This window comes from Aspergillus sclerotioniger (genome assembly GCF_003184525.1).
Source record: "Aspergillus sclerotioniger CBS 115572 chromosome Unknown BO94scaffold_7, whole genome shotgun sequence".
NCBI lineage: Eukaryota > Fungi > Ascomycota > Eurotiomycetes > Eurotiales > Aspergillaceae > Aspergillus > Aspergillus sclerotioniger.
Genome location: NW_020290997.1, coordinates 829,811 through 855,037, shown reverse-complemented (window position 1 = coordinate 855,037; position 25,227 = coordinate 829,811). Strand labels below are relative to the sequence as shown.

General features: G+C 53.7%; 11 protein-coding genes across 11 annotated transcripts; 6 read left to right on the top strand and 5 right to left on the bottom strand.

The window, feature by feature from the left end:
• Positions 1–1,079: 1,079 nt before the first annotated feature.
• Positions 1,080–2,313, bottom strand: BO94DRAFT_622395 (metallophosphatase domain-containing protein). Its single transcript, XM_025617079.1, has 2 exons — positions 1,803–2,313; positions 1,080–1,745 (listed from the first exon to the last, which is right to left on the bottom strand). The coding sequence occupies exons 1-2, from the start codon at positions 2,220–2,222 to the stop codon at positions 1,266–1,268; spliced, it is 900 nt and encodes a 299-aa protein (XP_025470013.1). The 5' UTR covers positions 2,223–2,313; the 3' UTR covers positions 1,080–1,265.
• A 154-nt stretch (positions 2,314–2,467) lies between these two features.
• BO94DRAFT_532977 (uncharacterized protein) lies at positions 2,468–3,209 on the top strand. Its single transcript, XM_025611239.1, has one exon. It carries the CDS (start codon positions 2,631–2,633, stop codon positions 2,949–2,951), a length of 321 nt encoding a protein of 106 aa, XP_025470012.1. The 5' UTR covers positions 2,468–2,630; the 3' UTR covers positions 2,952–3,209.
• Positions 3,210–3,968: 759 nt separating this feature from the next.
• nde1 (nuclear distribution protein NudE) lies at positions 3,969–5,885 on the bottom strand (the record flags this gene model as incomplete). The annotated part of the gene is made up of 2 exons (XM_025607880.1): positions 3,969–5,567; positions 5,649–5,885. 2 exons carry the CDS (start codon positions 5,883–5,885, stop codon positions 3,969–3,971), a joined length of 1,836 nt encoding a protein of 611 aa, XP_025470011.1.
• A 4,227-nt stretch (positions 5,886–10,112) lies between these two features.
• Positions 10,113–11,713, top strand: BO94DRAFT_573403 (uncharacterized protein; the record flags this gene model as incomplete). Its single annotated transcript, XM_025614966.1, has 3 exons — positions 10,113–10,197; positions 10,245–10,632; positions 10,694–11,713. The coding sequence occupies 3 exons, from the start codon at positions 10,113–10,115 to the stop codon at positions 11,388–11,390; spliced, it is 1,170 nt and encodes a 389-aa protein (XP_025470010.1). The 3' UTR covers positions 11,391–11,713.
• A 424-nt stretch (positions 11,714–12,137) lies between these two features.
• BO94DRAFT_532972 (cysteine hydrolase family protein) lies at positions 12,138–13,912 on the top strand. Its single transcript, XM_025611238.1, has 4 exons — positions 12,138–12,389; positions 12,500–12,924; positions 12,991–13,122; positions 13,172–13,912. Exons 1-4 carry the CDS (start codon positions 12,283–12,285, stop codon positions 13,672–13,674), a joined length of 1,167 nt encoding a protein of 388 aa, XP_025470009.1. The 5' UTR covers positions 12,138–12,282; the 3' UTR covers positions 13,675–13,912.
• A 28-nt stretch (positions 13,913–13,940) lies between these two features.
• BO94DRAFT_564338 (TRAPP subunit TRS20) lies at positions 13,941–14,691 on the bottom strand (the record flags this gene model as incomplete). The annotated part of the gene is made up of 3 exons (XM_025614413.1): positions 14,450–14,691; positions 14,172–14,309; positions 13,941–14,118 (listed from the first exon to the last, which is right to left on the bottom strand). Exons 1-3 carry the CDS (start codon positions 14,638–14,640, stop codon positions 13,941–13,943), a joined length of 507 nt encoding a protein of 168 aa, XP_025470008.1. The 5' UTR covers positions 14,641–14,691.
• A 1-nt stretch (position 14,692) lies between these two features.
• BO94DRAFT_532969 (splicing regulator NSRP1-like domain-containing protein) lies at positions 14,693–16,541 on the top strand. The gene is made up of 2 exons (XM_025611237.1): positions 14,693–15,788; positions 15,830–16,541. The coding sequence occupies exons 1-2, from the start codon at positions 14,926–14,928 to the stop codon at positions 16,341–16,343; spliced, it is 1,377 nt and encodes a 458-aa protein (XP_025470007.1). The 5' UTR covers positions 14,693–14,925; the 3' UTR covers positions 16,344–16,541.
• Positions 16,542–16,569: 28 nt separating this feature from the next.
• Positions 16,570–18,436, bottom strand: BO94DRAFT_364038 (Zn(2+) transporter ZRT3). The gene is made up of 3 exons (XM_025607188.1): positions 18,154–18,436; positions 17,976–18,106; positions 16,570–17,924 (listed from the first exon to the last, which is right to left on the bottom strand). Exons 1-3 carry the CDS (start codon positions 18,206–18,208, stop codon positions 16,698–16,700), a joined length of 1,413 nt encoding a protein of 470 aa, XP_025470006.1. The 5' UTR covers positions 18,209–18,436; the 3' UTR covers positions 16,570–16,697.
• Positions 18,437–19,461: 1,025 nt separating this feature from the next.
• BO94DRAFT_364083 (uncharacterized protein) lies at positions 19,462–20,829 on the top strand. Its single transcript, XM_025607189.1, has 4 exons — positions 19,462–20,040; positions 20,128–20,332; positions 20,412–20,677; positions 20,745–20,829. The coding sequence occupies exons 1-4, from the start codon at positions 19,944–19,946 to the stop codon at positions 20,768–20,770; spliced, it is 594 nt and encodes a 197-aa protein (XP_025470005.1). The 5' UTR covers positions 19,462–19,943; the 3' UTR covers positions 20,771–20,829.
• A 1,096-nt stretch (positions 20,830–21,925) lies between these two features.
• BO94DRAFT_532966 (DNA/RNA non-specific endonuclease) lies at positions 21,926–23,384 on the top strand. The gene has a single exon (XM_025611236.1). It carries the CDS (start codon positions 22,247–22,249, stop codon positions 23,237–23,239), a length of 993 nt encoding a protein of 330 aa, XP_025470004.1. The 5' UTR covers positions 21,926–22,246; the 3' UTR covers positions 23,240–23,384.
• A 67-nt stretch (positions 23,385–23,451) lies between these two features.
• BO94DRAFT_512281 (putative RING finger domain protein) lies at positions 23,452–24,971 on the bottom strand. Its single transcript, XM_025609806.1, has 3 exons — positions 24,301–24,971; positions 23,967–24,222; positions 23,452–23,900 (listed from the first exon to the last, which is right to left on the bottom strand). The coding sequence occupies exons 1-3, from the start codon at positions 24,865–24,867 to the stop codon at positions 23,584–23,586; spliced, it is 1,140 nt and encodes a 379-aa protein (XP_025470003.1). The 5' UTR covers positions 24,868–24,971; the 3' UTR covers positions 23,452–23,583.
• Between the last annotated feature and the right edge of the window lie 256 nt (positions 24,972–25,227).

The window sequence follows — 25,227 nt, the reverse complement described above, 5'->3', positions numbered from 1 at the left end:
AAAGGGATGAAACGAGCACGCGGTCATTGGCGGTCTCACTGCAGAGCCATGTCAGCCTAGATGCAAGTACCGAGGATGGACAGTGTGCACAGTGTAGACACTAGACAGACCCAAGCAAGGCACGGAGTAATGTGCACAGGCGCCTTGAAGATGATGAAGATAGTAACTCCGTATCTACTATCTAGTTGAACCCAGCTCGCTACTAGTTGGGGAATTCCCCGACTGCCAACAGAAAAGCCAGGACGATCTTCACCGTGACCGTGAACAGTAAACACCGAGTGACCCTCCCTAACATCTAGTTCCCTGCGTGATCCGCTTAGTCGGGCCGTCATGAGCTGTCAATGGCCGTCCCTACCGTGAAAGGCAAAAGGTGCCTTTTGGCATGGTCGGGGCGTATAGTCCGGGCTGAAAAGATACTCCGGGGCTCGGAATGCGAAACAGATCAGAGCGGCATAATACAAGCTTATATGGGAGCCGGTAATCTATTTAGGTCTCAAGACATCCGCCAGTCCGGTCCGATCTTCCATGGGTGGTAGATATCACTCGATAACAGGGTGATACTGATAGAGGAGTAGATTTAATTTAATTTTGATGTAGATAACCATGAGGATGGTTTCTTCACAGACCCGCTCATCCGAGGGTATGGTATTCTGGTACTCCGTACATAGTAGGTATCTAATTGGTATGGCGGTGGTATGGGACCTCGATCCATCCTAATTCGTTGTCTGTACCAGACTTGCATCCTTCCAGACCATAAAGGCTTGAAGCATATCCCGGTTCCTGTTGCTGAAGGTCCACCGCGGTGCCCGACAGGCGTGTCCTGGACTCCTGAGGTGTCCACTCCTCCACTGCTCGGCCATCCCTACACTAACCTCTTCGGGCCTGTGTTGACGGCCCACCGCCCGGACCCAATCAGGGCCCGCGGAGTTGTCATCCCGTTGGGATCGTGGGAAATCACGGGACCTCCGCTCTCATCAATCTGCCTTCCGCTAACCCTTTTTGGGACAAGACGCTCGTGCGGAATTCTACGAACTTCAACCTCGTGTCTCGACAACACATCACATTTATATATCACAATCAGTCCCATTCGTTCATCTGTCAGTAGCGGTCTACTCCGTACTCCAGTAGATCAAGAGATATCAACAAAAACGACCCATCCCTATTCCCCTCTCTCCCCATCCACCCATCCACACTATCTCAGCTTCAGTCCCACTCGTATATACAGTGTCAATAGTACCAGTAGAATATCCACATCACCTCGAGGCTCACACAGGATCCAGCTCAATATCAACCAACCACGGCAACTGGATCGGAACCTCCCCCAAGCCTTCCACCGCAGCATTCACAAACAGCGTCTGCAAGCCACGTCGAAGTGGGTTCGGATCACCGGCGCAATGACTCGTGTGACAGCAAAAGGACCCGGCATCATGCACATCTTGGTCAGCCTGTGCCCAAGCCATCGTAGCCAGTGTCGCAACCACCGACGACTTCCCATGATCAATATCCGCAAAATGGTTGGGCGTCTCACTGAGCGTCTTCCGCCAGGTCACCAATTTGGCGCCCCAAGCCTCATGGATATGGCCAAAGCAATGCAAGCGAGGCCGAGACCAAGCGATGGCCTCGAACAGACAATGACAGCCGGTCCGGGAACCCGAGGACGCAATGTCCAGGATGCCTCTGGGCGGGCCATGGGTGAGGACCACGTCCACTGATGAGTTCGGGATGGCGAACTCATGGCCCTGGGACTGGGGGTATTGGTAGGCCCAATCACCAAGGGAGGGGGTTCAGGGACTGGCGTAGACGGTTAGAGAGGCCCCGTTCGCTAGGGCAAATCGGTGGGTTCCCTCGTCCAGGAAGCTGATGCCGGCTGTTTCGTCGAATAGGGCTCTGGCTTGCCCGTAGTCGCCGAATTCTGCTCGGATCTGGCGTGGGTCAATGTCCAGCGATCTTGCATCCGCTACTTTCTGCCGGAAGCAGGGCTCGTCCAGGCTGATGTCGTGGTTCCCGGCAATAACTAGTTTGAGGGGGGCGTGGATCGTCTGCAGCAGTTGAATGGCGGAGTGGTATTCGTGTAGCTCTGCAGTCAGGTCGCCACAGTGTATGGCTACGTCGATGTCGGGTTGGTCGATGTATTCGGTGGGGATGTCCATACCATGGGTATCAGACAGGATGAGGAATCTGGTCTTGATTCTAGGTTGGGATGCATGTCCGGTGGCATCCATTATGCAGTATTTAGTAGGAGAAATCGTTTTATCTCATCAAAAAAGTGAAAAACGTGATGAAAATCAGCGTTGTTCACTCAAGCAATGTATTAACCAGTGATGTTTGTGAATGCATTGGAGATGCTGTATAGTCGATGATCTATTCTGCCTACAAAGTATATGTCTACCAATGACTTACGGCTTGATGTCAAGATGAGCAACACAATACCATAAAAATAGCAAATACAACCATTCATGACATATATATTTCCTCACCTCCCTTGGTCAAATACTTATACCTCACCTCAGCAGATTCATCTCTACTATCTAAGGTGTAGTGTACCACCACCACCACCAACTCCCTCCAGCACCGCCAACATCAACCAGCACTAAGCCACCATCACCGCCTCCTCCATCATCCCTCCCCAGATGTGCAAAACAAGAAAAAGAAAAATTCGAAACAAAACAAAACCAAACAACACTACCCACACACTCACACACCCACACACCCATAATCTTTACCACCTTCCCAAACCCAACCCCCGTACCCAACCCTCCACCACTGGCCCCAAGCGCAAATACCAACCCGCCCCGGAACCAAAGCTGAAACCACACATTGATCCCTCCATGTTGCTGACCTGCATATACCCCGATACGAATCCTGCAGGAATGCGGCGCAACCACGCGAGTCGGTGGTTCGGAGTTCAGTGGTCCAACGCCCCGGCCCCCGACCCCCGAGCAAAACCCTAATCGATCTGCGTGCCATGCCACCACCGGTCAGATTTTAGATGGGACTCGCGCGGGTTCGGCCCGGAATGATCGCTGGGATTCGGGGGTGGATTTTGGTTTCGGGGGGAGGGAGGGATTATAAAGCCCGAATGTACCGAGAAGGGAGGAGGGGTAGTTTCTGGGCTATGGGTGGTTAGTAGTTATATACTATTCGAAAATAGAGACTGTATATTGCTTCATTTTGTTTATTCTGGTGAGAAGTGGGAGCGAGTCGTAGGTCTTGATGGAGTGTATTCCGTAGAAGATGTCAAGTTGATGATAGGCGGGAATCGTAATAAGTATTGGGGGCTGGGTGGCGGATGACCAGGTTGTGACACGTTCCCTAGTACCCTTCCCTGCTTGTCCAGGTCATACAATGTGGCGCCTAGATGCCAGATAAATCCCAACACAGTCGCCCTCCGAGCATTCTACTAGAATCTACTATCTATAGGCCTACGCGGAACAATCCATCAAGTCACTGGGTATTACCTAACGCCTAGGCAGCTCACTGAATACACAGAGACAGCATACATCAAAGAAACGGGTGCTGAGTTACAGCTTGGACGCCGTGGAGGGAAACCTCCCGGCTCGAAACATTCCATGCGCCAGTCAACCGGTCACAATTCCAATTCCGCCGCCACTGACTGTACAGGCCCCGTGGGCCTCCCTCGCAGGGAGCAACCACCGGGGGAGATTGCAAAAAGCAGATGTCTATGAACCTGTCTAAACAAGTCCGCCAAATGAACTGACCCCCTCAGGGGGGACTCTTCAATAAATAACTTGCCAGGGGTAGTCGATGTAAATGGAACAATGTCGAATGGAACAAATCAATAGGAAAAATGGATGCAAAAGAGGGGATGAAGGGGTAAAGGGGAATAAAAGAAGCGAATCAACACCTGCGTACCGGCCGTGAACATCGTAAAGCCCCTTGAGATTGTCATTCGGGGAAGAAAGAGGGGTATTGGAAAGAAGAGAAGACGAAAGCAGAAGGAAGAAGGTTTAAAAGGTCTCGCCCAAGTCACCATGGTTGGACTTCGCGTCGGGGGTGGCCTTGGTGCCGCCAGTGCTGGTCCGCAGGGTTCGTGGCGCGGGGATGGCGGAGATACCGCTGGGAGTGCGTTTCTTCAGCCCGGTAGTAGGCGTCGAGAACGAGGGGAAGCGGGTCTCGCGGGCCTCGCTGATCTTGGCTCGAACCGACATGCGAAACGCTAGGTCCTGGTCCTCATCTTCATCGATGTTGGACATGCCGTTCAGGGGACCATTCTGCCCAGAAGGGTTGCTCAGCGATGACCGCGGCCGCCGACTTTCCGTCGTGGGGTTCGTCGAATAATGTCCCAAGGGCGTCTTGGTCCGGCTCTGGCGACTCTCTGGGCGCGTCGAGGGCGCAATGCTGGGGTGCGTGCTTTGGCTGAAGGAGCTGGAGTAACTAGTGCGGCTACTGGGCCGGCTGTCACCTCCATTGCGGGTGCCAAAGGACGGTCGGTTGTTGGAGACTGACGACGAGGTGCCATCATTATCACGGACCGACGAACTAAAGCTACTGCCACTCAACCGCTTGCGCGAGTTTCGGCGCATGGTGATGGTAGAAGGGACAGGGCTTCCACCGTTCACGGAGATCGATCCGGAGCGCGAAGAGGTCCGGGAAGGCGAGTCGGACGGTGGTGGCAGCTTGGATTTCGCTGACTGGACCCTTTCTTCCAGCTTCTGCATCTTGCCGATGAGGCCCCGGATCTGGTACAACGAGCCCGACTTGGGCAGTTTGCTTTGCGGGGTATCATTGTTGAAAGTGGGGGAATTGCTGAACGAGGGCAAGGTCATGGGCATGCTCGTGGGCAAGGTCGTGCGGGACGCGACCGTGGACACCGATCGGGCGCTACTGTGCGCATTGGCCGTGACACGAGACCGGGAAGACTTCGACGGCCTCGAGTCATACATCGACCGGGAACCCATCATGGACTCGGAACCCGCGGCTTTCTTGTGTGGGAACCCAGAACTGGTATGGACGGACTTGCGCATGTTCGTCATCATGTTGGTCATCAGACTGCTCGACGTCTCAGACATCGGTGGCGACGGGGGAGGCACAGTGACCGCCATCAGGGAGGATTTCATCGGGGTGGTGACAAACAAGGGGGAGGACACCGTGGACGTGCCGGGGGAGCGATCAAAGATCTCAGGAGCCGGCGGTGCTGACGACTGTGTTGACGACTGGGTGCGGTACAAAGGCGTCGGCTTCTTGCGTCGACCACCGTATTGTTCGTGGCGAAGCTTCTCCTGAAGAATCTCGTTGTCCAGCTTCTGCTCCGATAACTCATCCCGGAGACGCTGGTTCTGGATCCGGAGGGCCTCTCTCTCTTTCTCGCCGGCCTTGACCTCCTCCTCCAGCAGGACGCTGCGCTCAATGGCCATGTTGTATTTCTGCTCCATATCCTCCAGGGACGAAGTGGTGTGGCGGGCCTGGCGTTCATAATCATCGTTCGCCACCTCAGTGTCACGTAGTTTCAACTGCAGGGTTCTGCTGGTGTCTCGCAATGTTGTGATCTCCTTTTGCAGCGCATTCTGAGCCGTGTTGGCCTCCGACTTGGACTGCTTAAACTTGGACTGCAAGGGGGTCCGTTAACCTTGGAGATCTCCAAGCCTCCCACGAGGGAGCCCGAGGGACCAGGAACTCGTAAGGCTCACCTTCCATTCATCGACCTCGTATCTCAGGTTTTCCAGTTTCTCCTTCAAGACCCGTTCCCGCTTCTCTGACGCCTCGATGTCCTTTTCCAGCTCCGCCTCGAGTTCGCGGCTGGAAGCCTGGAATTCCGCCAATTCGGCTTCCAGCTGTTCATATTGCGCTTTGTAGTAAGCCAGCTGGTCGGACCGCGAACTGGTCCCGTTGGGGCGGGCGGACGAAGAATCGTCGGCGGACGGCATGATTCCCGCACCAGTAGACGAAACCGGCGTTCGGAACGCACGCTCCAGGGGACCACGTCAGAAAGACCCCGGGAGAAGGGGGGAGACACCCAACGGGGGTTTATGGAGTGGTCGGAATACGAGAAGGGGAGGCCAGGATCGAGGGCATGTACACGCGGGCAGCCACAACAACCGTGCGTGAGCTGGTGGTGATGGCGGAGGGGCCGAGGCGGTGTCGCAGGCAGCCGGGAACGATTGCGACGACGAGAGGTCGTGAACGGAGGGCAGGAGAGGCGACGAAGCGACGGTGAAAACCCAGATCGCTAGCCAGAAGTGAGACCAAAGTGGCCTCCGTAGATTGACTTACCTTATGGGACTCCCTCACAGAGGGAAGGGGTAGGGGAGAGGGGGAGGGAGGGGGAGGGAGATGTTTTGAGGGGAGGGTAGTTGGGTAGATGGATGGTGATGCTATCCAGAGCGGACGGGACGGGCGCAAGATCCAATCAGCCAATGGCAGCAGCGGCACGGGGTCAACAAGCGCTTTTACCGGTCGTGACGGGTAACTTACGCCCTTGCCGGTTGCGGCCTGAGGTTGTGGAATCAGCCGCCAGCAATCAAACCAAACCAAACATCAACATCGGCCTGCCTGGGCAACACGGCAACCACTCCAACTGTTCCTGCATCGACGCTTGGACTTACTACTAGTTGTCTCCTCACTTCGCACAAAGTACCGGTGTATCCTCTGTTCCTCTTCTTGTGGGGGTTCCCCTCCGTCACTGCCTATCAGCACCACGTAACTGTACTAACTATATATTTCCCCCCAAATTTGAGTATCTGTCCAGTGGGGTTTTCCATCCCTCTTCCAACCCACCCATCGACTAGTGCATGTCCATCCAGATGACCACCTCAGCCAGCAAGTATCTCCTCGGTCTAGCGCCACGATTGGCCTGCTGCTGGTCGGCTGCAGGAGAAGCCTGAACACCAATCAGATGGCTATCAGTCGCCCCAAGCCACTCTCAGTTCTGATAGGATCTGGCTCGTGATCATGAGCGTAATCTCACCTCTCTACAAATCAACACTGATAAACCCTCTGTTTTGACCTTGGATCTGCATCATGAAACCCTGCCGCTCCCATCAAAAGTCGCTTCATGGTTGTGTAACCTGCAAGTCTCGCCTTGTCAAACATGACGAAGGTTTGCCAGGCGGACGCTGCAAGCCCGAAGACCGTGCGAATACGCGAGTCCCGGTTCTCGTCCTCAAGCGTCATGTTCAACCTCAGACCAAGCCTATTCTATTATCATTGCGGAGGAAAAGGTAGACACCCCACTGTTTAAGCCGACCGCCGCCGGCTGGAGCTCCAAACCATGGATCGATGGCCGACGGCGGCGTACCGGAGGGCTGTCCCTACCGACGATGGAATCTAGCAGAGAACGGTACCGACATTGACCGTCCAGCATACCTTTCTTCTATATGGCCTGTTCGCGCTAGTCGCGTTCGACGCTGCAAGACTGTCCGATCAGGAGAGCACTTACGGAGTAGTCATGAACAGTATATCAACGTAGTCATCGAGTATCACCCCTTGCGTTGATCGGCCTAAGATCTCAGCTACCTGTTATTGTCCAAGAAGGGCATGAAGCTGTGCTTTGTTCTCTTTGATGCAAATGATCGCCGCGTATGCATCAGCACAACCCCCACTCGAGCAGGGGGGCATAATGCGAAACACTAGCACGCATTTCAAAATCTTAAACGGAGACATGCCAATGTAGAGAGCGATAAGAGCTATATCACGGAGAATATCATTGACACGTTCGAGTATTTCCCCGAGCGACACTCGACTCTTCCACCGGAGGGCATGCATAAGCTGAGTGAGCTGGATGACCATAGAACCGTCTCGACTGTCTGCGCGAGAAGACAAGCAGACCGAGACGGCGGAGAATGTAAATCTGCCCTTGTCGTACTTCGAGAGTGTTATAAAACATCCGACCGTGTGTATCGAGGATATGCCCTGGACTGCCTCAACAAGACCAAGGATGGGTACATAAGTCTGTTCAAGATATTGACCGCGGTGCACTGTTTATATGATGAGCTGGTCTAGAGAATTGTCCAGGACTCACGGTGAGCTCACCGATTTGGTCAAGAATGTCTCGGATCGAATCTTCAATGGCGATGGGGTTGCAGCTACTAGGACGTTGTCCTGCAGTCTTACCACGAAGTTGCCCGAGACAAGGTAGAATCTTAGCAACTGCCGACGATGATTTTCCCAGGTTATCTGGCTCGTGTTCGTATACGTGTCTTCCGATCTCGATCTCGATCTTACTGCCCTCACATAAAGTAGACTAGCCCCCGATATATGTAACGACCACGATTATACCGTCTTCTAAATGCCTACCACATATTATATCTCTGACATGCAATCAACTAAAACCCTGACCCGCCAACTCGATCAATCCCCATCCATTGCGCAAAACATAATTTCCTGCCTCATCCAGCGCCCCAACGGAGCCAAAGCAAGTCCGTTAAAAGCGGACTCTAGCCGACTGTCGCACCCAAAATACGCGTATGACAGCTCAACAAGCACAATTCTGCTATACGTTCAAGGATATCCCTCACCCGACCTCAAATGACCAAGACTGTAGATAACTGAGCGGGTAGAGAGATCGGTACTCGGTTTGCTCGAGAAGGATCACAATACCGTGGGCCGACGGGCTTGTTTCTTGTGAGGAAATAGAAATGCGTAGAGGCGAGGAGAGAAGATGGCGCTAGGTTATATGGACTAAGGGGCTCTGGTTTGGAGGATATGCCTTAAGATGTAGTCGAGCTGAGCATGACTGGGAAGATTAGTATGGTCAAAGATTGCCTCGTATCTCTTCTTAAGATAGCAGACACTCACTGAAAACCGTACCATACATCAATATACAGTATATCCATTCAATCCTGATCCATAGTACCAAGATCAGTGTAAGAACCCATTCAGGAAATACAGACTGCACTACCTACTCTTGTGAGTAAAGTTAGATGAGGTTCAAAATCCAGGACGAGGGAAATGTGCACAAACTCCACCTGCTTACATGAATCCCTCACATAAAGGGGATGACACAAGTCAGATTTAAAATGAAGCCAATTGAATATCAAATAAAGGAAGAAGAGACAAACAGAGGGATGTTGAAGAAGCGAAGACAGTATAGACGGAGGAGGAAAGCGGGTGGAAAGACGTGGGGAAGATACCGTACATTCATAGGGAGGTTCCGTTGTTCTAGTGGATGAATAGAGTAGCACTGAACTGCTGCATAAGCACTTGGACTAGCAACAGAGGGACATACAGTGTACATAACTAAGTATAGATGGGTTGTTGATTTTGAACAAGGTAGGGCTTGGACTATGTCATTGATTTGCTGGTGGGATGTAGATACTTTGATTTAGGTGGTCTTAAATAATATAGGAGCCACGGAGATGGTGAACTACAAGATAAGGTAAATTGCATCATGTCATGAAATTGGTTGAGTGGAGAGTAGTTCAAGTATTATCAACAGTCTATGTTCCAGGTCCATCCCAGATTCCATTTCAAACCCTAGAACTCATAGAGCTGCCTCTTGACGGTGGGAACTGGCTGCGTGACTGCTCCACCTTCCATTACATAAAATTGGACATGGCTCAGTGGTGCAAGGTCGTGATGAAATGTGATCTGACTTTGTCTTTTGTTTGATTGACTAGCATTGATAAGAGCAGAATGCACTGGAAAGGTTGTAGCTTGCGGACCAGCTGTTATGGGCAGTCTGTTGTCTAGTGCTCGCCGGGACAACCGTGGCTGGACTAACCATGGCCGGACTCAATGTGAGTATTCACTGTTCCTGTTATGACTCCCAACAACACGTGGACAGCTGTGACCTTGGATTTCAGATCTCATGTTAATGTTGCTTGGTCAAATTCTCAAAGCTGAGTAGGTATTGGGCAACAAGTGTATTTGCACCACCCCTAGTGCTGTTTATGCGTCTAGTTGTCAACCACCTGCTAATACCAAGCTTTTCTGAATCCTGTCTAGTGACCATATCCCATTTGCGTGTTGATCAACTCCCGCTCCAGTGCTGAGCTTCTCAAATCCTGAGTTGTGGCTGTATACCGGCTGCCATCGTTATCAGTGTCGTTTTCAGTGCTGAATATCTTCGAATCGGTTTGTGGCCGTGGATCGCCCCTCTTTCACCATATTAAGTGCTGAGCTTCATTGAATCCAGTATAGTGCCAGCTTAGAAGATGGCGGCGATTAATCGAGAAGAAGCACGCAACAGAATTGAGGCTGCAGTATTGCAGACATATGAGGATCAAAATCCTCGGACAGGTTTGATGCTCCCATGTTCCATTTACAGCCTGCTTATCAAGGAACAGACAACCAAGAGCAGGAGGCCGCTCAGAATCAACCGTTCGTCAGACCACATCTCAGCGCCGCCGACAAAGCTGTAGCCATGGTACTGGAAGCCGTGCGTTTGATAGAATGGTGGGAAGAGAACGGCGTGCCTATGATGCGGAAAATTAAGTCGAGGGAAGCGACATCGGCATCAGTGCTGTATCATCGGGGGGTCGAAGTTCCACCTTGTACCCGCTGCGAAAGACTCGGCCCGTTCGCCCGTTGCATTATTGCCCCTGTGTATCGGGAAAAATCCATCCATCGCGCAGCTTGTTCTAACTGCATCTTTTATCATCATGGAACATACTGTTCTCACAGGGAGAAATTCCAGGTGACGACGAAGAAGGACTGGAATGCTGAGGACACGGAGTAAGCCGTGTCCTGGTAGCGTGAATCACCAACTAACACCAGCTAACATTGGATGTTCTAGACACGTTTTGGCAGCAGGTGGCCTAAGAGCTGCCCTGCAAGCAGCCGGTCAGACCGGAGTGGAGTTCCTCAGCGCCCAGCCAGCAGACGCCCAGCCAGCAGACGCCCAGCCAGCAGACGCCCAGCCAGAGGACGCCCAGCCAGAAGACGCTCAGCCAGAGGACGCTCAGCCCGCAATCGCTCAACCAACAGACGAGCAGCCCGCAATGCCTCAACCCGCAGTGGCCCAGCCTATGATGGCACAGTCTAAGAAGGCTAGGACCAACAAGCCCGAGCTCAACAAGACCGACCCCGACAACGACCAGCCCGAGAAGACGCAGCACGAGGAATATGAGGCAGAAGCGAGACGATACATGTTGCCTGAAGGCTTCGAAATGGACTTGGCTAACTTCAATGAGTTTGGTGAGTATACCCAAGAGCAAGTTGATCCTGACTTTGGATGGACTCCACAGCCTCAGGCATCCAGAAAGGAGATCCAGGCTAATCACATGCCGTCACCTCCAGGTGCCCCGGAGCCGATTCAACAATATCAGATGCCCACAATGCAGTCAGACCCGTTCTCCTTGTGCGCCTATCCTGTCAACGACGATTACTGGCTGTTTCGATTGACCCCTGAAACACTTTGTGAGGACCAGGAACCGGGTCATCGCCCAGGCAGAGAACGCTGGCATCCCTACCGGGGACACCGTGGAGCTTGAGTTTTTGACTTCTGTGGTGAAGGCATAAGACGGCTTTGTTGTTGATCTATTTCCTGGTCTGAGGTGTTGATACTCTCCCACGTCATTGTGGATAGTGGCGGTGAACTGTGGAACACGGAGTAGGTTGTTGTCTCTTTTTTTTCATGCCTTTTCAATCTTTTTTTCCTTTATTTGTTGTGATTATGTGACTGGAATTAACGAGAGACCAGCACTGGCAAGAGATGCCGTGCAGATAATGATACAAAATTTAGAAATAGGATGCATGGGAGATGAACGTAGATGCGGGGAGATGGATGTAGAGTGAAAGTGAAGGCGATGATGGGAAAGTGTTGTTGTTAAGCCTACAGCCGGGCGGGATGGGGGCACGGGCCAGGAGTCACGTGGGCGGATAGAACCACACGCGAGGCTCTCAGACACTCACCATCCGTCGCCAGTCCCTCTCACTTCCTTCCGCCATGCCGTCTGTTCTCCCGGAGCCAGTGCTCTGGTGCTAATTCTCAACTTGTTCTCCCGACTCCTCCAAACACCTGCTGTCGGGATACTAACTCCCGCGTGCAACACGCCCCCCTCCAGTACGTCTTCCTCCCCCCTTGGTGCCCCGTGCTCCGGCGTGCTGCTGGAGATCCCGCCACAGCCCGGGCTCCAGCTATACCCCAGCTGGAGGCCTGACGCTATATCCACGCACGAATTTATCCCGGGTTCCCTTCCTCCACTGGGGAGGTGCTTCCACGCACTCCCTGGGACCCCCCCTCCCCGTTTCCTCATGCTCTCCATGCTCTCCTGTCCTTGATTTTCCTCGCTCGGGCATCCTTTTCCCAATGAGAGTCGTGAATCCCTTCCCGATGACGCTGATGCGCCCTACCAGACCCTCTCCCCCCCACCACCTGTCACCATGGCGGACCCCACCGATCTGAACCTGGATGCCCCCAGTGATCTTCAGGACATTCCGGACATGTCCATGCAATTGCTTCCCCCCCCGGAAGGTACCTATCCTGATAAGTGAGTATGGCTCGTTCCCTTCCTCCCCTCCTTGCCACCTGTCGGGTAGCGGACCGGTCCGCTGTGGCTCCATAGTGGATCTGATGGCTCACATTATGGTGATCTTTAAGAGCGACGCTTCTCGCTGCAGTGCAGGCGCACGGGAAGGCTCATGGGTACAACGTTGTAGTCAAGTCGTCCAGCACCCCCACGGAGAAGAAACCGGGGCGGACGGCCAAGGTCTGGCTACGGTGTGATCGCGGTGGCCACTATCGCCCGCGGAACGGTCTCACTGAGGAGACCAGGAAGCGGCGGCGAACGTCCCGGTTGATGGATTGTCCGTTTATGCTAGTTGCAGCTGGAACTCCTGGCATTTGGACGCTGACGGTCCTGAACGCCACACACAACCATGGCCCGATTGTCGAGAAGCCTCGGCAGGTCCCTCATCATAAGGTCCGGAAGGGCCAGATCGCAGCGGTGCCCTACGATTGGCCGCACGATGCGACGCTGACCCCCTATACGACGGCGTTAGTAATTATAGACATGCAGAAGGACTGTGCGTATCATCCCAGGGTATTGTGTGGGTCCGTGGCCGAGTTTTACTAATGGGATGCCAACACAGTCTGCGTGCCGGGTGGATACATGGATATTCAGGGCTACGACATATCCGCTAATCAGGCACTAATTCCGAAACTGCAGCACTTGCTCAGCACATTCCGTTCTGCCGGGTTTCCCATCTACCACACTCGTGAAGGTACGAGAGCGACACTGGTCTTTCTCTGCACATGACTGACGCTGTTTAGGCCATCGACCCGATCTGTCGACGCTGTCGAGCAGAGAGGCATACCGGTCACGGAACAATGCTGCGGGCATGGGGATCGGGTCTCCGGGGCCTCTGGGTCGCTTGCTAATACGTGGCGAAGTGGGTCATGACACCGTCGACGAACTGTACCCGATCCACGGCGAGCCAGTGATTGATAAGCCAGGCCGGGGGGCATTTGCTCATACGGAATTCGAACTCATCCTCCGCAACCGGGGCATCAAGAACCTGGTGCTGACGGGGGTGACGACAGATGTATGCGTTTCAACGACGATGCGCGAGGCCAACGACCGGGGGTTCGACTGCGTGGTGCTTGAAGACGGCACGGCGGCCAGTGAGCCATCCCTCCATATGAGCACGATAGAGTCCGTCAAGATGGAGGGCGGGATCTTTGGGGCGGCAGCCAAGTTGGAGGATGTGATCCACGCGGTCGAGAACTTCAAAGCGGTGACCGTGAAGAAGCTGGCTCCACAGATGGGAGTATGATTGCCCGATTTATGATCTTTTTTGTTTCTTTCTCACTTCCCTCGCAGCGGTGACTTGGTGAAATTGGCTTGCGCATTAGCGGTTGCGAATGAGCCGTATAGAGGAGTCGATTGGGACAGGATAATGACGACATTTGAATACGACTTATGGATTATGCCTCATGCTCTGGTATCATACTTAACCAAACAACGCCTCAATTAGCCCTTAAGAACCAAATCCCATAAAAACGAAATGAAGCAAACAAGAAAGGAAAAAAAAAAACAACGTTATAACCACTTCCTCCCCGCAGCCGTAACCCTCCCCCTAAACACCGAACTCTTAATCTCCATCCCCTGTCTATAAAACGGACTCATCACCGTCTTGACATAATTCTCATACACCTCCGTCATGAACTGCCGCACGGCCTCCTCCGTCTGCGGCGACGTCGGATTCGCCGCCACTGAACTGGCCGACGCCCGCGACGACCCCCCGCCGATCCCAGCAACAACGACCCCGACACCGAGCTTCCCGCACCGGTGCTGTTCGACGGTAATTGTGGGGGTTGATGAAGAAGAAGGAATCGGGCCCCCGAAGGCGTTAAGAAAGCAGATATGTACGCGCTTGCGGGCGGATATGTGTCGATGTGTTTCAAGTACCTGTCATCATCATACAACAACAAATTAGCATTGAGCATCACATCATCACCACCCACCCACCCCCTGTGCATAACCAATTGATACAATATACATGCAACACGAACGAAACAAGAACCAACAAGGACTGGAAAAAAAATTACATATTCCCATTCATCCACTGCGCTTCCTCGACAACATCCAAACTCGAATGAATGATGAATTGGTTCATATATTGCGCTGTATCTGGGAATCGGAACCGGGCGATGCCGTCGCCGCCTGATTTGGAGGTTCCGAAGGCGATATTGAATAGGGGGACGTCGGTCGGGGAGAGAATGGTGAAGTAGTAGGACATTTTCGATTTCTTTGGTTGTTGTGCTTAAGGGTTGGTTGGCATGGAGGGAGATCGCGGAGGTGATTGCGAGCACTACGGAACGAGGCGCTGTGTACACGGGGAGATGGTGTCTGTCACGTGGTGATAAGATATAGCTCGTTCTGGCACGTGATGGGCGCATCATACTTTCTTGTGTCTCTGCCTTCATCTTCATCTTCATCTTCATCTCTATCTTTCTAGTTCATTGTTCTCGGGATTCCATTTCGATCATATATATTTTGGCAATTCTACACACAATCAAGAATAATGCCCCCACCTCTATCTCTCGGCCTCAACCTCTCCAACAAATCCAAGCCCAAACCCGGCCTCAACCCCCTCGGCGGCGGCGGCCAAAAACGCAAGAAAACCATCTTCGATGATTCCGACTCTGACACCGAGGCTCCCTCCAACGCCACCAATGCCAATCAGGCTAGCAATGAAATCGAGATCTCCACGATAGGCGGACTAGAGGAATCCAGCAGCTTCCCTCCCTCTCGGAAAAACAACCAGGACGATGGAGAAGGAGGACAACGACCCCCGAAACGCAAATTGCTCGCACCCGGCGCAGCAGCAGGGGCATCGAAGCCATCGAATTTCAAACCATTGAGCAAGAAATCCATTTTCGCAGATGACGATGAGGAGGATGAGAAGAAGGATACAGATGAGGGAAAGGATACGACAGTCTACGGGTTAAACACCTCCGCAGCGGAGAAGAAAAAAGAATACACGAATCTCGCCGCCCTTCATAGCAGTCGCAAACACGCCGCAGAGGCAGAAACTCTCGATCCATCGATATATTCCTACGATGCGGTGTACGATAGTCTACATGCCAAGCCGGATGCGAAGAAGAAGGCGGCGGCGGAGGAGAAGGCGGCCGGGAGCGAAGTGCCGAAATATATGACGCAGTTGTTGCGGAGCGCGGAGGTGCGGAAACGGGATCAGATGCGGGCGCGGGATCGGTTGTTGGCGAAGGAGCGTGAAGCGGAGGGAGATGAGTTCGCGGATAAGGAGAAGTTCGTGACGGCGGCGTATAAGGCGCAGCAGGAGGAACTACGACGGGTGCAGGCGGAGGAGGAGGCGCGGGAGAAAGAGGAGGAGGAAAGGCGGAGGAAGAACGGGGGTCGGGGATGGTGGGGTTCTATCGGGATATGTTGTCGCGTGGGGAGGAGAGGCATGAGGCCGTTGTGAAGGCTGCGGAGGAGGCGGCGAAACGGGTGAAGGATGGGATGGAGGAGGGAGCTGCTGAGGAGGAGGAAAAGAAGGAGAAGTCGGAGGCGCAGGTGGCGGCGGAGATGAATGCCAAGGGGGCGCAGATTGCGGTGAACGATGAGGGTCAAGTGGTGGATAAGAGGCAGTTGTTGTCGGCGGGGTTGAATGTCGCGCCGAAGCCGAAAGCTGCGCCGAAGGATACGGCGGCGGCGGCAGCCGCTGCACGGGCAGCGGTGCAGGCGAGGTTCGGGGCCCAGCGGCAGGCGGAGCGGGGTGGCCAGCGGGCGCGCCAGACGGAGATGATTGCGTCGCAGTTGGAGGAGCAGGCGCGACAGGAGGAGGAGGCCGAGGCGGCGCGGCAGAAGGAGATTGCGGAGCGGAGTCGCAGTCGCAAGACAGAAGGAGAGGTGTCGAGTGCGAAGGAGAGATATTTGGCCAGAAAGAGGGAACGCGAGGCTGCTGCGAAAAAGGCGTAGTTGGAATTCCGTTCATGCATGGTTGGCGTTCGTATAGTTACTGTACAGTTGTATGATATAATGATGGATTGGATACTTGACATATGCGGGCTGATCATTGCCCAGATGGGTGTTAATTTGCTCTAGTGGGCGAGTCTTAAAAGAAGCTCGAGATAGACCCGGCTACGCTACTGAGCCCGATAACAAAGAAGGTAGTCTGGTTGCACTAATCTGATAACAGTACAATCCAGTGTATAACCGATGTCGTTGCTCGTTCACAGTCATAAAACCTAACGCCGCAAATGCTATTCTGACTCAAGTTGTCTAATATAATGCACTGCATCTGTTTATCTTGAAGACAATAACGCCGTCGGATTATGCGGTCAGGGCAAAACTGAGCCCCATCAGGACCATCCCCCCAATAGCGAACCCCGTGCACATCCCCCGGTGGTGAGTCAACGTGAGACCCTCGCTGAATAGTTGCAGAGCAACGGAGACCATGACTCCCGCCGTCGCAGCAAACATGCCACCGTACACGCCCCAGGACGGCCCGGTGGCCTCATCGCCATTGGCGCGACGAGCCCCCCAGATCCACAGAGCTGCTAGGGCAGCACCCGCCGGTTGGCTGATGCCGCCTAACAGGCTCGACCAGAACATGGCCCAGCCGCGAGAATGAAGGGCGAGATATAGAGGCAAGGCCATGGCAAATCCCTCGCTGATGTTGTGGATGAAGAGGGCCAGGAAAACAGTGAGACCCAGAGTCGGGCTCGCATGGTTGGTGGCATAGGTGATGAATCCCTCCGGCAACTTATGCAGGGCGATCGCTATCGACGTCTGCAGACCAATCGACAGAAAGGCGTTCTGTGGCACATGGTGATGGTGTTGGGGATTTCCCAGCTTGGTTCCGTCCTCCGACACCGCATCATGATCGTCAAGAAGTCCAGTCCGGGACGAAGAAGAACTCGCCTCATGGGAGATGCACTGTGAGGACGGCAGGCCTGCCTCCAAGTCCTCCGGTCGTGCCGAGTCGATTTGCCCGGATATGCTGTGGGGGTGCGGAAGGGGCGGGCGCACGGTGCCATCGTCCGCGACAGAGATTTCCGAGCCCTCGAGCGTCTTGGTACACTCGTGACCACATGCCTGCGAAAATCCAAAACAGGGACCGTTTTCGTCGCAATGGGGTTTAACTCCAACAACCAGACGGCTCAGGCGGCGTGTCAGGCGGATGCGCAACGATTCCTCGCGCATCGATGCGGAGGGGTCTTCCGAAGTAGGGAGGGTGACAGTGGCCGGGGAAGACTTGTACGACCGAGTTAAAAGAGGAGTCCGCTCGCTCATATGGTTGGAGTCGTGTGCATGCAGATGCCCGTCTGGTTTGCCACCATGTTCATGATCGGAGCCGGCATGTGGCTCATGGGTATGGGCACAGTCGACAACATGAGACGGGATGTACCGATGTAGAAGGGCCGACGCCAGACGAATGACGACCACGCCAGCCAGAAACAGCCCGATCAACATGTATGCAGCCAGAGAAGGGGACAACCCGGCCCGGATAAGGTATCTGTGGGAGGTGGGGAGCATGCTATATAAGGAGGTGAAGAGCTGCCGCAGTTAGCAGGCGCCCGAGGCATTGGAAGCAGCTGGTAGAGATACCATTACGCCTGCACTCAGGCTCAGCGAGGCAGACAAGAAGGCATTGTTGTGGACGATCTGGAAGCTCTTGCGACGAGAGAACCGCCGCAAGATGAGATCGGCACAAATAACAGACGACCCCAGAACACAGGCTGGACTATATAAGCTAGGAAGTCGAGAATGCAGGAAGTAGACTTACCCACGCCCGACACGGCGCTCATGACCCAGCCCCGGAGGTCATTGCTGGCGGCCATGATGAAGAAAAGGAAGGAATGCCAGTGAGCGAGGCCAGAAGAATAAGACTGGTGGGTGAAAGAAAGAGTTTCTGAAGGAAAGAAAGAGTTTGGGGGACTTTCATGATATCATGTCACGGGGCGCCGATTAGATAACCCCGGCGCCTGTTGAGGACCTTGCGGGCCGCCCTTGGCCCTGGAACCCGGCGGGTGTCGTCTAGCCTGGCCATGCGTCTGCATCTCCTCCCCCTTTCCTCGCATCGTGGGGGATTGGTACATGGGCAGCCATGCACCTCTCCTAGGTCTCGACAGGGAACCCGCCGGGTGGGGTTTAACCTAGCATTTCTAATGGCATGACAACCGAACGCTGCTGCTTTTCTGTCCTACTTCCGTGCCCCTTGTACAACGCATCATGCCTCCATCGCCCCTTGTCCCGGTCTCCCTGCCACCAGGCCCCAAGGTCCTCGGGCTAATTTCTCATCGACCGTATGCTGCATGCCACTCCACTGGACAAGTCAGATGACAGTCAAAACGTACGATATCCGAACAAGCGCCAGCGCTACTTCGAGGCATCTGATATGAATGGATCGGAATCCGCAGGGGATAGCGCGTAGTTGGATTTGCATCCGCCATGGAGCTGAAGCTCATGCACGCGAGACGCAACATGGTTGGAGGTGCGGTTTGCCTCTGAACCCGGGCCAGAGACGAAGGCCTACAGTAAGCTATTCCTTGCCTGTTCCCGGTACGGAGTAAGGAAGAGAGGATACCATTTGACCAATTAAGTGAGTCCATTTTAATGGTAGATTACGTTACCTCAGGATTTATTCTTCATGCTGATGCAACTCGGATGAAGCAACTGGGATGCTGGGAAGAATCTTCTGCTCAAATGAGTATCTGCCTCAGGTGTAGATTTCCGCGTCCTGTGTACGGTGGGCATGCATGATGCTGACCCAAGAGATAAAGTAGTAGCTTCATTGGTTGCCAAGTATGTGGGCCTGGCATGCGCTCTGTCAAAGTTGTAGCCAGGCGACAATATCCCCAGAGTAGGCACCAGTCCATGCTATAGCACTTGTGAAATCTCCCTCAGGTCATTTCATCTTTGCGAAGTGAAAACACAGATTTTGAACGAAGAGGACGGCGGGGTTGCTGGGTGGATCGGTGCAACGATTGGGCTTGGGGAGGACACGATGAATGGTCGGCCGGAGTGAGTCTAATAATTTAGTGATGCGTTAGTGGATAATCAGTCACCAGTAGCACTCTGGGTCAAGCAGACATGGACGTACCTAGAGTCTAATCTCGCCAGTGGCCAATGTCCAGGAACTCATATCGGCCAAGCCGAGAGTCTGTTTATACTTCTTTGTTGGCGCTTGTCAAACCTCAGATGTCGAATTAGGTCCCGACGACTTGTTCAGATGATGATGATGACGATGAATGACGGAGACTGTCAAGGCAGAACTTATTCCAGTCGCAATCGGCCTTGTGATTCATCCTCCGACGGCTGAAGGTAAGTCCCTGGGAGATATAGTATCTATTCCATGTCGTCATAGTCGTCCAGTGCGTTGGCTAGACGTAGACTGACGTAGTGGCATCGAGTCCGGAATTCACCGTGTTGATATTCCCCTGCCCACTCGGATCAGATAAGCTGCTACCCTTTGCTACCGCCCGGAGGTTATAGGGGTGATACGGATGCAACTGCATCCAGCCTTCACTGAAGAAACCGGGCAATCGCTGGAAATAAGTCAGCTTGTCAGGAGAGATGGGAGCACTTCCGAGGGACCAAGGTGATATACGACGTGGAATATGCCCCGAGCGGTGCAACCAGGCGAGTAGCACAGCCTGGTCTAGCCATGTAAGTGAGTAACCTGAGGACGCCTTGAGTCTGGCCCTCGGCGAGAAGTGACGTACAGCCCCGTCACATGATGGAGGCCAACCAGCACTAGAAAAGCAGCGACTCGACGGACCAGCACCACATCCTGCTCCATCTCGGGCTACACAGCCATCACACTCGATAGCTCACGAGTTCCCTTTGCACGAAACTCAGTCTTGCCATCTCGCATTGAAAAAGGCCAACGATCCCCCCCAACCGACTCGAGGATTCTCGTTATCTGCATCCTCTTCTTCCCCAATCTTTTTGTCCCAAAACAGGTACGCAACCAGCAACATCAATTATGTCTCCCACCACATCTCTTGGTAGTCTCCTGGTTCTGATCCTCGTCTCTACAAGCTCCGCCATGTCTCTCACTCGCTACACTGCGCCCATCCCCGAGGGTGCGAAGGTGGTCGAGACGCGCGAGCAGCTCAACCAAGCAGCCAGGGAAAACCCCCAGACTGTCCTGTATGATCAGGATGGTGGCTACATGCTGAAAGACGAGGACGGAACCGTAATTGCTGTCGCCGCAGACTCTCTGTGTCCCGAGTTGGACCAGGCCGTCGCCGAAGTCGAGGCCAAACAAGCAGAGATGAAGCTGGCCGGCGCTACCGGAGACCAAGGTGAAACCAAACGAGACGTCAATGATTATCAGGGCGCTAATCGTCCCCTACGTTGTTCTCATCCTAGATGCTTCAATTCCGCCATCTGCCTGACCTATACCGATTGCCACGTTTGTTTGCGACACAACCACTGCATTTGAGCGGGGGTGGCTGGACTTGGTTGTCTTGGAGGGTGTCGGGGTTTGATGCGTGGTGACTCGCTAGGGTGGGATTAGGCTGGGTGATGTGACAGCGGGACGGTCTGGGATGAGATGATAGTCAGGTGCACAGGCAACGAAGGAGGCGAAGCTGGACAGAAGTGGTTTTCCGCAGTTGTGTTTCTTACTGTGGCTTGGTCTAAGAATGGCATGATGCGTTGTTGGCTTCCTTGTACTGTTGCTTGTGCATCGTAGTGCATACCAGAGCGTATATGGATACAATGCTTATCCTACCCAATAACGCTCAAGCCAGATGTGCATCACCATAAAGACTGTGCAGATCAGTCAAGGTAATACGTACTAAATCCACTTAATCCTATGCAGACCGGTATATAGCAATCTACAGGGGGACCCTGAACCTGGTCTACCGAGGTATTAATAGTGGGTGAACAATCCAAGAAACCTATCTTCTACATTGTTTGACCGAGGTCATCTGCAAAGACCATCTAAATGAGGATATCAGCCAGCAGTCGAATGCTAAGCACCAGGTCCAAATTTCCGCCGGCAGTCGAACGCAAATGAGCAAGACCAAGAGCGTCGTCACAAATGTCGAATAAGTGCTGCAAGGTCATTTCCTGGCGATATTGGGTGGTAATGCGGAGATAGTCTTTGCTGAGAACGCCATTCCATCATAATCATGAGGGCTCAATCCAAACCCAGACCTAAATAACTCGGTTGCCTGCGTAGCTCTTTCAGTTTGCTGTGACGCCATTCTGGAAATGATGGCGGAGTATAATGTAGACAAAGTACTAACTGCATAAAGATAGATGATCAAAGCGATATATGTAGGCGCGATGGACTTTTATTGTGGACTTTTCTTGTCGGATAATTCCATTTTCTAGGGCTATCACGCTGAGAGGGTATAGAAAAAGGCACTCTCATTTGTGATTGGAGGGATTCCCCTGTCTTTTGTCGAGCATGGCTGCATGCATTAGATATCTAGACAGTCATCTAGACAGTCATCTGCCCGCGACGGTCATCCGACCAGCCCAACTTGGGACCGGCATATAAAGTAGCCACGGACGCCTCGTCCGGAGGGTGCCAGCTGTCCTCTCTCATGGTTATCATAGACGTGGTGGAATCTGGCTATTGTCTGTGTTGTCAAAGGAAGAAAATTGGAAGTGAGGGGAAAACGAGGGATGTTTGGGGATTTCCGTTTTGATCGCGGTATACTTCCGATCATCTGATTGCCGCCCGCTGATTGGCTTTCCGCTTGAGCTTCAATTTTACCCTCTTCGGCATCCTCGAGTTCTTCTCCGCCCTTTCTTTCGTCTCACATCTCCTCCGTCCTCATCCTCGACGACTCCCCAACCCCCTCCCCATTCCTCTCTCCACCTCCTCGCACCCTCCCTTCTCTTCCTCTCCGCCCACCATGTCCAAGGCCACCGTCGCAGCCATTGCCGCCGCCAGTGCGGCCACCGGCGCCGGCCTGACGGCTCTCTTCTACTCGTCCCCCCGACCTCAGCCACAACAGCAGCAGCAACAGCTCCCAACTCCTCCCACTCCCTCCACCTCTGCAGCCAAGGTCCCCGCCTCCCAGCCCGCTGCTCCCTCCCTCGCTCCCAAACCCACCAACCTCGCCCCCGTCGACCCAGCAGGCATCTACCAATATGGCTTCCCCGGCCCCGTCGCCGATACACTCCTTTCCGCGCCTCTGGCCGGTGGCTACGACCGTCGCATGCGGAACCCCTCCTGGGTCGCCGAACACATCACCCCTCAATCGCTCGCCCAGAAGAACGCCGACCGCAAGAGCAGCACCTTCTACGAAGACACCACCATCCCTCCCCTCTTCCGGGCCAAGCTATCGGACTACTTCCGGTCTGGCTACGACCGCGGCCACCAGGTCCCTGCCGCCGACGCAAAATGGTCTCAAGACGCCATGAACGCCACTTTCGCCTTGACCAACATGTGTCCCCAGGTTGGAGAGGGCTTCAACCGCGACTACTGGGCGCACTTTGAGGAATTCTGCCGCGACTTGGCCAAGAAGTATCCCTCTGTTCGCGTGGTCACCGGTCCTCTTTACCTGCCTCACCGTGAACAGGACGGCAAGTGGCGCGTCTCGTACGAGGTCATCGGTAACCCGCCTAACGTCGCGGTCCCGACCCACTTCTACAAGGTTATCTATGCGGAGGAGAGCCCGTCCACGGCTGGCAAGGTCGCGCTGGGCGCGTTCGTGCTGCCCAATGCTCGTATCGCGAATGATAAGCGGTTGGCGGAGTTTGAGGTGCCGTTGGAGGCGGTCGAGAGGGCTAGTGGATTGGAGTTCGCGAATAAGCTGGATGCTGGCCGTCGTAAGCGTCTGTGCCAGGAGGTCAAGTGCGATGTTGTTGTGCGCGAGTTCAACAATGCCAACAAGCGGTCTTAGGCTTGTATAGTGTAGAGTGAGAAATGGGGAGCAGTGAGGGTGTTCCGCCGGGACGGGTAAAAACCTATTATTATATTGTACTCTAGACTTATCATTATTCCCTCGTCAGCATTAAATATTATTTCGACTACAGCACTGTATAGCTTAACACAGAATTCCTATCTATCTTCATATGGGAGAACGGAAGGACTTAGGCCACCGATCATCTAAGAATCTTGTCTTAGTGCTGTCCCGACAGCCAACCAACTATATGAACCTAATGCAATAGATAATATACACATCCAACACATCACGCCCCATCACACATACTAACTCCACGCCAGAACCTTACCAAAGAAACTCTATCAACATTGAAACGCCACCCCCTTCTTAGTCGCAACATTTCCTCCGCGGCCCGCGAACCCCGTCCCCTCCGAACTGACCGCTACCAATCCAGGCCGAATGCCCTCCTTGTCTTTCTTTTTCTTCTTTCCTGACGCCGAGTCCTTGCTGTCGCTGGACGGCGTGACATCCGTCTCGCAGACGTAGCATAGAATCCGACCATGCAGGGCGGCGGTCTGTTCTTGTTCTTCTTTAGTTGCGTGGGGGTCCGGCGCGTCGTGGGGAGTCATAAATTTGTTGACGCATGGTTGGCAGATAACATGGCCGCAGGGTTTCGTTACTGGGTTGGGTCATTAGGTTAGAATCATCTTCAGAAACTGGGATTGGGTGGACAGTGGGCACATACGCATTGCCTTGAGCCCGTTCGTCAAATTCTTCTTGCAACTGGGACAGACCCGGGCCATAGAACCATCCGAGCCTTTCTCCTCTGTGAAATATACCTCGACCAGGGACTTGAGCGAGTAGCTATGACGGTTAGAGTCGGTGGATGCAGGACAGACGGGTGTCAATTTGACTGTCTTGTTGGCGGCGATTTCATTGGGATCGGTGGTAGGTGTGAGCGAGGGAACCCAAAAGGACGGAAGGGCAGATTTGTTCGAGCCCTTTAGTACCGCAACACCGTCAGCAAGAGAAGCCCTCTATCCCATTGCACCTAAAAGAAAAAGAAAAGAATATAGTACCTTTTCCCTCTTCAACTCATCCTTCAAGCGTTCCTGTTCCTCGCGCGCCACCTTGGCCATCTCCTTCTCATCCAACTCAAACACCTTCTTCCTCTTCCCATCAACCTCTACCTCTCTCGCCTTGAACGCAGCCAACGCCTCCGTCGTCTCTGCCTTCCGTTTCCTGGACGTCTCATCATTCTGTGTGCCGTTTTTCTTCGCTGCTTCTAGCCCCATGCTGACGAGCTCAAAGTCATGGAGTTCCCGCGTTCGCGCTTCTTCTAATGCCCGCTCTTCTTCCTCCGCAAGACGCTTCTTGGCCTCATCGCGCTCTTTCTCGAGTCTTTTGATTTCTTGGCGCTGGGCGAGAAGGTCGCTGATGGCGCATTCGCGACAGAAGAGGTCGCCGTTGGTTGCGCAGGCGACGACGGGGGCGCGCGCCGGGTGCAGACAGAGGCGACAGGAGCCGAAGGGGAGGAAGGAGTCGCGGCCGATGACGCCGCGTTTGGTGCCCCAGTTGGATCGGAGGAGGTCGCGCTCGTAGGAGGTGAAGTGGGGAAGAGAGGTGTTGCGTTTGGAATGAGCCATGGTGGAGATTTGCTATGAGGGGGGTTAATTGATGAGGGTGGTGGTGTTCATGGATGGAGGAGCTTCTGTGAGGAAGATATTGCGGAGTTGGGGGGGGGGGGGGGTGTCGGAAGGCGGAGATCGAGTGCGGAGTACGGAACGGGGAGGGAGGAGAGGAGGAGAGAAGAGAGAAGATGGTGGTGACGCCAATGTAGGTGGCAGATTAATTATATTAAAGAGTGGATATGCCAAATGGGGACAAAGGAAGCAAAAAGAGCCCTGGTGGAAAAAAAGAAATAAGTTGAAGCCGGAGAGGAAAAGAAAAGAGATGGAGACGGAGGACGGAGGCTGGCCGGCGGATTATGTCATGCGGGCCGTCGA

Bases quoted from the DNA above. Each gene is read 5' to 3' on its own strand.
- BO94DRAFT_622395 (XM_025617079.1), bottom strand. From the start codon at position 2,222: ATGGATGCCACCGGACATGCATCCCAACCTAGAATCAAGACCAGATTC. The intron at 1,746-1,802 runs GTCTACGCCAGT...CAATACCCCCAG, and splicing joins CGAACGGGGCCTCTCTAACC to TCCCAGGGCCATGAGTTCGC.
- BO94DRAFT_532977 (XM_025611239.1), top strand. From the start codon at position 2,631: ATGTGCAAAACAAGAAAAAGAAAAATTCGAAACAAAACAAAACCAAAC.
- BO94DRAFT_532972 (XM_025611238.1), top strand. From the start codon at position 12,283: ATGGCGGACCCCACCGATCTGAACCTGGATGCCCCCAGTGATCTTCAG. The intron at 12,390-12,499 runs GTGAGTATGGCT...GTGATCTTTAAG, and splicing joins GAAGGTACCTATCCTGATAA to AGCGACGCTTCTCGCTGCAG. The intron at 13,123-13,171 runs GTACGAGAGCGA...GACGCTGTTTAG, and splicing joins CATCTACCACACTCGTGAAG to GCCATCGACCCGATCTGTCG.
- BO94DRAFT_532969 (XM_025611237.1), top strand. From the start codon at position 14,926: ATGCCCCCACCTCTATCTCTCGGCCTCAACCTCTCCAACAAATCCAAG. The intron at 15,789-15,829 runs GTGGGGTTCTAT...TGGGGAGGAGAG, and splicing joins AAGAACGGGGGTCGGGGATG to GCATGAGGCCGTTGTGAAGG.
- BO94DRAFT_364038 (XM_025607188.1), bottom strand. From the start codon at position 18,208: ATGGCCGCCAGCAATGACCTCCGGGGCTGGGTCATGAGCGCCGTGTCG. The intron at 18,107-18,153 runs GTAAGTCTACTT...TATATAGTCCAG, and splicing joins GAGCGCCGTGTCGGGCGTGG to CCTGTGTTCTGGGGTCGTCT. The intron at 17,925-17,975 runs GTATCTCTACCA...TAACTGCGGCAG, and splicing joins GCCTGAGTGCAGGCGTAATG to CTCTTCACCTCCTTATATAG.
- BO94DRAFT_364083 (XM_025607189.1), top strand. From the start codon at position 19,944: ATGGGAGCACTTCCGAGGGACCAAGGTGATATACGACGTGGAATATGC. The intron at 20,041-20,127 runs GTGAGTAACCTG...AACCAGCACTAG, and splicing joins AGCCTGGTCTAGCCATGTAA to AAAAGCAGCGACTCGACGGA. The intron at 20,678-20,744 runs GTGAAACCAAAC...TTCTCATCCTAG, and splicing joins CGGCGCTACCGGAGACCAAG to ATGCTTCAATTCCGCCATCT.
- BO94DRAFT_532966 (XM_025611236.1), top strand. From the start codon at position 22,247: ATGTCCAAGGCCACCGTCGCAGCCATTGCCGCCGCCAGTGCGGCCACC.
- BO94DRAFT_512281 (XM_025609806.1), bottom strand. From the start codon at position 24,867: ATGGCTCATTCCAAACGCAACACCTCTCTTCCCCACTTCACCTCCTAC. The intron at 24,223-24,300 runs GTACTATATTCT...GCGGTACTAAAG, and splicing joins ATGAGTTGAAGAGGGAAAAG to GGCTCGAACAAATCTGCCCT. The intron at 23,901-23,966 runs GTATGTGCCCAC...GACCCAACCCAG, and splicing joins GAACGGGCTCAAGGCAATGC to TAACGAAACCCTGCGGCCAT.